The sequence below is a fragment of the Brachionichthys hirsutus genome, chromosome 12 (assembly GCF_040956055.1).
Source record: "Brachionichthys hirsutus isolate HB-005 chromosome 12, CSIRO-AGI_Bhir_v1, whole genome shotgun sequence".
Taxonomy (NCBI): domain Eukaryota; kingdom Metazoa; phylum Chordata; class Actinopteri; order Lophiiformes; family Brachionichthyidae; genus Brachionichthys; species Brachionichthys hirsutus.
In genome coordinates, this window is record NC_090908.1 from 13,663,293 (window position 1) to 13,671,196 (window position 7,904).

At 50.0% G+C, this 7,904-nt stretch overlaps 1 protein-coding gene across 1 annotated transcript in view; it reads left to right on the top strand.

Moving 5' to 3' along the window:
- The first annotated feature begins 552 nt into the window (after positions 1-552).
- Positions 553-7,904, top strand: part of LOC137901968 (serine/threonine-protein kinase Nek5-like) — a 10,931-nt gene continuing 3,579 nt past the window's right edge. The window contains exons 1-15 of the mRNA XM_068746002.1: positions 553-808; positions 1,105-1,201; positions 1,280-1,377; positions 1,480-1,563; positions 1,784-1,854; positions 2,623-2,709; positions 2,971-3,025; positions 3,481-3,594; positions 3,677-3,760; positions 4,113-4,173; positions 5,405-5,463; positions 5,539-5,591; positions 6,137-6,286; positions 7,066-7,135; positions 7,792-7,878. Coding sequence (XP_068602103.1) covers positions 656-808; positions 1,105-1,201; positions 1,280-1,377; positions 1,480-1,563; positions 1,784-1,854; positions 2,623-2,709; positions 2,971-3,025; positions 3,481-3,594; positions 3,677-3,760; positions 4,113-4,173; positions 5,405-5,463; positions 5,539-5,591; positions 6,137-6,286; positions 7,066-7,135; positions 7,792-7,878 — 1,323 coding nt within the window. The 5' untranslated portion in view covers positions 553-655. The remainder of the gene's footprint in view (positions 809-1,104; positions 1,202-1,279; positions 1,378-1,479; positions 1,564-1,783; positions 1,855-2,622; positions 2,710-2,970; positions 3,026-3,480; positions 3,595-3,676; positions 3,761-4,112; positions 4,174-5,404; positions 5,464-5,538; positions 5,592-6,136; positions 6,287-7,065; positions 7,136-7,791; positions 7,879-7,904) is intronic.

The following is a 7,904-nucleotide window of genomic DNA, read 5'->3' on the forward strand; positions in this document are numbered from 1 at the left end:
AACAGGCTGCTGTTAGCTTAGCGAAGCTGCTAGGCTAAATGTGAAGTTGAGTTCAGTTGACTCTAGTACCCGCAGGACCCGCAGCATTACACAAATAAAGGAGAAAACTCGTAAATCCATATTTATTTACACAAACGGTACCAAAACAACGAGCCCCAAAGCTGCGGTTCATTAAGAGCTACGGTGGTCCCTGGAGCGGCTTGTCCTCCAACCCGGCCCCGAGGCCCGAAGGCCCGAAGGCCCGAATCACTGGGTCGTCTCTATACGTCAAAATAAAACGCTTTTTAAAATAACTCTGACACATATTAGTGTTCAGGACAAACGGAAGGGGAAAGCGCGCCCCCTTGTGGCGAGCCCGGGTTCAGCGTCTGCCCGATTGATGAAGAGTGTTGCACCGTCTGCAGCGGAACTGCCGTTGTCCCAGTAAAATGAGGTCATTGAAGTAAAAGTTCGACTCCATTATAATTAAAAACATGTCAACTAGAAGTACTCCCACAGTCAAATACAGCCGGAGGTACTTCAGTACTTCTACTGAGGTACTACTGGACTACGTCTGCTTTAGTTTTACCATCCAGCTACTTCACTTGTGTACTTGCATCGTACTTTCAGCACACCTGCAGACACACACACCTGTTCATGTCCTGCTCCGGTGTGGATGACGTCATCTGTATTTCATCCAGGTGTGATGAACGGCTACGAGGTCATCCGCCAGGTGGGAGAGGGTGCGTTCGGTAAAGCCTTCCTGGTGCGGGACAAATGTGGGGACGGAGACAGACGGTGTGTCGTCAAGCAAATCAACCACAGGAAGGTACGCCGCACACACCTCCTGTTGCTCCTCCCTGGTTCAAAGTCAGTCAGCCAATCAGAACCTTCCTGATCCAGATCAATCAGTAAATATCAGTTTGGTTCCGCTGACCGACTGAAACATTAAAAGAAGCTGGTGTCTGAGAAAAGATGGAAGCGTTAAAACTAGACAAGAAGACTGACGTCTGTAACTGCAGTAAGAACAGGACGTTAAGACTCGCCCAGCTGATCAAAGCAGTTCAAAGCAGTTCAAAGCAGTTCAAAGCAGCGCCTGATGGGTGCATTGTGTTCACTGGTCAGATGTCAGGGAAGGAAAAAGAAGCTTCACAGAAAGAAGTGACGCTGCTAGCCAAGATGAAGCACCCAAACATCGTGGCCTTCATCACATCGTTTCACGGTGAGGGGAACTCCGCCCACACAGGTGATCATGTGATCGAAGACATCACAGTGTGTAAGGGCGCTGTGCTGTGTGTAGAGAGGGGCAGCCTGCACATAGTGATGGAGTACTGCGATGGAGGAGATCTGATGAGGAGGATCACCCTGCAGAGAGGAGTCCCCTTCACCGAGGAGCAGGTACACTCGCACACACACACGCACACACACACACACACACGCACACACACGCACACACACACACCTCGTATGATCAGGTAAACTAGTGTTTGTGTTCCTCAGATTGTGAACTGGTTCATTCAGATCTGTCTGGGACTGAAACACATCCATGACAAAAAGGTCCTCCACCGGGACATCAAAGCTCAGGTACCACACACACACACACGCACACACACACGCACGCTCCTGAGTCAGGAGAAACACCCAGAACGCTGTCGACACACCTCATCATTTCCCTTAAATGTGTTTATTTCTGTCTTGGTGATGTCTGATGTTTACTTGATCTGATCAGTCCCTGAATGCCTCGCCGTGTGCCGACCAATCAGCTGCCTTCACAACACGTCTCACCTGTACCTTCATCCTCTAGAACATCTTCCTCACCGATGGAGGCATCAAAGCCAAGCTGGGAGACTTCGGAATCGCAAGAATGTTGAACAAGTAAGTCAGTGTCACACACACACACACACACACGCTTACACACACGCACACACACACACACACGCTTACACACACGCACACACACACACACACACACACACACACGCTTACACACACGCACACACACACACACACGTTTACACACACGCACACACACACACACACACACGCTTACACACACGCACACACACACACACACACACACACACACACACACGCACACACACACACACACACACACACACACACACACACACACGCTTACACACACGCACACACACACACACACACACGCTTACACACACGCACACACACACACACGCTTACACACACGCACACACACACACACACACACGCTTACACACACGCACACACACACACACACACACACACACGCTTACACACACGCACACACACACACACGCTTACACACACGCACACACACACACACGCTTACACACCCACTCGCACACACACACACACACGCACACACACACCCACACGCACACACTCACACACACACACACTCACACACACACGTGTAGTGAGCGTGACTCTGAATGGGCTCCAGTAGAACACGCACGGAGCAGGTGTGTGAACGACACACACAGGTGACAGTTGAGCCCGCTTGGCTCCGGCTTGGGGACTAGCTCCGTTTAGCGGTAGCATACGGCAGGTACTCTGCTGCCGGAGAGGAACCCGACCCTGAACACGCAGATAACATGTGACAGGTGTGTTGATCCACGTAACCGTGTTGTTGTCACCTAGCACCACGGAGCTGGCCCGGACCTGTGTCGGGACGCCGTACAACCTGTCCCCCGAAATCTGTGAGAGCCGGCCCTACAACAATAAAACGTATGCACACGCCTGACCTGCCACGCCCTGTTCAGGTCTGCTATGATGTATAAGATAGAGAATATCCAGGTGAAGGATGAAACGGAGCCCGAGCTCTCGTCTGACTGGCTTTAGGGCACGGCCCCGCCCCTTTCTTGTCCCAACAGGAAATAATTTGTTGAACGAGACACACCCACAAGTCTGAACGTAGTCTTCATCATCTGTGTGTGTGTGTGTGTGTGTGTGTGTGTGCGTGTGTGTGTGTGTGTGAGACCTCCACAGAGATGTCTGGTCTCTTGGCTGTGTCCTGTATGAACTCTGCACCCTGAGGCATCCAGTAAGCTCCAAGCTAATGCTATCAATGAGCTAATCCTCATTAGCCTATTGGTACTCAGGGCTAATGCTAACACTAAGCCTAATGCTATCAATGAGCTAATGCTCATTAGCCTATTGGTACTCAGTGCTACTGGGCTAATGCTAACACTAAGCCTAATGCTATCAATGAGCTAGTGCTTATTAGCCTATTGGTACTCAGTGCTACTGGGCTAATGCTAACACTAAGCCTAATGCTATCAATGAGCTAGTGCTTATTAGCCTATTGGTACTCAGTGCTACTGGGCTAATGCTAACACTAAGCCTAATGCTATCAATGAGCTAGTGCTTATTAGCCTATTGGTACTCAGTGCTACTGGGCTAATGCTAACACTAAGCCTAATGCTATCAATGAGCTAATGCTCATTAGCCTATTGGTACTCAGTGCTACTGGGCTAATGCTAACACTAAGTGTGTCAGTTTGAAGCTAGCAGTCTGCAGCAGCTGGTCAGTAAGATCTGCCGGGCGTGTTATCACCCGGTACCCGCCCACTACTCATCTGACCTTCGCCAGCTGGTCAGCCATCTTTTCAAGGTGAGAGGATTTGATTGGTTGATTAGTTTGTGTTTATTTTTCTGAATGGCGTTTCTCCATTCATGGTGGTTTTCATTTCCAGGTGAATCCCCGGGATCGTCCTTCCGTCAGCTCCGTCCTCCAGCGGCCTGTCCTGAGCAGACACCTGGACCCACAGGTGATGAATGTGATTGCTCCTCCACGCTGCCCTCAGGTGGGTCCTGACCTCGAACAATACAAGGAAGGGAAGCAGGAGGTGGAGGAGGAGCAGGAAGTCTTTGTAGGACGTAATCCGTCCTCCAGTGGACCGGACCAAACCCTGAAGACAACCAGAGTCCGGCCCACATGGCCACACTCCCCAGAGGTCACTAGAACAGGCTGCTATCTCGCCGGTCCGGACCGTCTCCAATGAACATGCTACAACATGCTACATGCTAAAGGGACATCCTCCACACACATCAACACGTTGTCATGGTTACAGATACTGGACTGCATGTGTGTCGATGGAGGCGCATCATGTGTGTGTTCTGGTGTTGCAGGAGTTCAGCCCCGCCGTTCTGAAGAGGAATGGACCAGCAGCGCCTCAGCCCGCTGCAGCAGGTAAAACTACAGCAGGTAAACCTACAGCAGGTAAAACTACAGCAGGTAAACCTACAGCAGGTAAACCTACAGCAGGTAAAACTACAGCAGGTAAACCTACAGCAGGTAAACATACAACAGGTAAAACTACAGCAGGTAAACCTACAGCAGGTAAACATACAACAGGTAAAACTACAGCAGGTAAACCTACAGCAGGTCAAACTACAACAGGTAAAACTACAGCAGGTAAACCTACAGCAGGTAAAACTACAGCAGGTAAAACTACAGCAGGTAAACCTACAGCAGGTAAAACTACAGCAGGTAAAACTACAACAGGTAAAACTACAGCAGGTAAACCTACAGCAGGTCAAACTACAACAGGTCAAACTACAGCAGGTAAACATACAACAGGTAAATCTACAGCAGGCAAACCTACAGCAGGTCAAACTACAACAGGTAAAACTACAGCAGGTAAACCTACAGCAGGTCAAACTACAACAGGTAAACATACAACAGGTAAACCTACAGCAGGTAAACATACAACAGGTAAAACTACAGCAGGTAAAACTACAGCAGGTAAACCTACAGCAGGTAAAACTACAGCAGGTAAACATACAGCAGGTAAACATACAACAGGTAAAACTACAGCAGGTAAACCTACAGCAGGTCAAACTACAGCAGGTAAAACTACAGCAGGTAAACATACAACAGGTAAAACTACAGCAGGTAAACCTACAGCAGGTAAACATACAACAGGTAAAACTACAGCAGGTAAACCTACAGCAGGTCAAACTACAGCAGGTAAAACTACAGCAGGTAAACCTACAGCAGGTCAAACTACAACAGGTAAAACTACAGCAGGTAAACCTACAGCAGGTCAAACTACAGCAGGTAAACCTACAGCAGGTAAACCTACAGCAGGTCAAACTACAACAGGTAAAACTACAGCAGGTCAAACTACAGCAGGTAAACCTACAGCAGGTAAACCTACAGCAGGTAAAACTACAGCAGGTAAACCTACAGCAGGTCAAACTACAGCAGGTCAAACTACAGCAGGTAAACTCTAAAGATACATTTAGTAAGTGCTCTTAACGTTATAATCAGAAATAGATCACTATTATGGTGCTGCACGTTTGACCCGGAGCAAACAGAACCAGAACCAATAATGATCATTCATTCTGCGTGATCAGTTCAGTGGTGCTGAAGTTAGTGCAGTGATGCTTAATGGACATCGTCCGTCTTCTGTTCCCAGGCAGCCTGCCGAGGGTCAGACCTGCAGAGACAGACAGAGACCAGAGCGCCCCCTTCAGGGCGAGTAGCCTTCATCACCGCTGGTCACGCCGCCTTCTTGTTGCCTGCTCTTCATCATCATGTCTTTGTGAGCAGCTTCTGGACCAGAGACCAGCAGCAGGCCGGGGGCCGGGCCAGCAGGACCGCAGGTGATGCTGGTGATGATGATGACGATGATGATGATGATGATGATGATGATGATCACTAGGGATGTCCCGATCAGTCATTTGATTTTGGACCGGTACCGAGTCCCGCTCCGATAGAGGAGTAAAGACGAGTTCTTTATTTTTTGACATGAACTCTTCTGAGGCTTGAACATTCAAGTAGTAAATAAAGTACTTTGTTCACTTTGGACAGCAGCAAATACTACATACGAGTATTTAAACTAGACTGAGCAGCAGCTCATCACCAGGTTTTAGTCGTCCACGTTCTCGCGCGACTAGCTTCAAGCTGCTAACGGGATTAGCAGCATTCAACCAATGGCGTCACAGGAAGTGATGTCACGCCGCACGCGCTGCTGTTCCTGTTGGAGTAGAGAGGTCTCACTCTGTAGCGAAACTCCAGATCTGATCAAACGTAAAGACAACAACGATCCATAGATATCCGATAATCGCGTGATCGGATCATCCCGACTGCTGAAACATTCTTCCTCCCAGTGAGCTTCTCAGGTGAATTACTTCTGACACTGCTGCAGGTTTCCTGGGCAGCAGCCAATCAGACGCTACCAGAACAGCCACACCCACCTGGACGCCGTTCAGAGGAGAAACCCGGAGGGTATCCTCCTCGCTCCTGCTGCTCCTCCTCCTCCTGCTCTTCAGATTGTTCCTGAAGAGCCACATCAGCTGTAAGAGGACACGATTACTGTCTTTAGTGATCGATTGATTGATTGGGTATAAAATCTAAACAATGTCCTCTTGGAGGGTGGCAGGCAGAGGAACAGGGACAAATAGGCAGAGAAACTGGGACAAACAGGCAGAGAAACAGGGACAAATAGGCAGAGAAACTGGGACAAACAGGCAGAGAAACGGAGACAAACAGGCAGAGAAACTGGGACAAACAGGCAGAGAAACGGGGACAAACAGGCAGAGAAACTGGGACAAACAGGCAGAGAAACTGGGACAAACAGGCAGAGAAACAGGGACAAATAGGCAGAGAACCTACTGGGACAAACAGGCAGAGAAACGGAGACAAACAGGCAGAGAAACTTGGACAAACAGGCAGAGAAACGGGGACAAACAGGCGGAGAAACGGGGACAAACAGGCAGAGAAACTGGGACAAACAGGCGGAGAAACGGGGACAAACAGGCGGAGAAACGGGGACAAACAGGCAGAGAAACTGAGACAAACAGGCGGAGAAACGGAGAAACATCAGATTCGGTTCATGGAGTTCATGTTGGACGCTCCCAAGCATTGATCATCAATCTATTAATCAACAAATTATTTCCTTTGAATATTTAATGTGCTAATGTATTGTCTGTTAGCTTAGCATAAAGAGGGAATTCAGCAGAAACTGCTAGCGTAGCCTACCGGCATGGTGACGTGTATTTAGGGGTTCTGGTGGATCTGGGCTGAACTGGGTCAGCGGCGTTATGCTAAGCTAACGGTGTCCTGGTATCTGTGTAGTGTGGCTGCAGCCCGTCAGGAGTACCGGCAGAGGAGACTGGAGGCCAACCAGTACAAGCTGAGAGCCCAGGTACACCCACAGGTACACCCACGGGTACACCCACGGGTACACCCACGGGTACACCCACGGGTACACCCACGGGTACACCCACGGGTACACCCACAGGTACACCCACGGGTACACCCACAGGTACACCTACGGGTACACCCACGGGTACACCCACGGGTACACCCACGGGTACACCTACGGGTACACCCACGGGTACACCCACGGGTACACCCACAGGTACACCTACGGGTACACCCACGGGTACACCTACGTGTACACCCACGGGTACACCCACAGGTACTTCCAATGGACCGCCTCAAAGTCCTGACTCGGTTCAGGTGGTTTGAGGGAGGAGGAAGAAGACATTTTTGTCAAACTGGAGAAACCGTCTCTGAACAGAGGAGGAGGACGAAGACGCCATCCATCAGACCTCTGTCCCTAAATCCACAACCCCCATCAGACCTCACCTGAGGGGGGCGGCGCAACAACCGTATGACTCCAGGGGTGTCATGACTGCCGGGAGCCCGGTTGCCTTGGTGGTTTCGCCCCTTCTTTGTGTCTTTGTTTTCTGGATCTCTCAGAACTCAAGAAGCCTTTTGGGTGAAGGTGGAACGTCTTCGTGATTTACCTCCACCTGGATGAGCGAGAACCGACAGACATTTCTCTGTGACCATCAGGGCCTGCGACCGTGCACACCTGAGCACCGCAGGAAGCAGGACGCGGAGCAACACACACCTGAGCACCGCAGGAAAGAGGGGCAGCAGGTAAGCAGAGGATTTAAGTCAGGGTC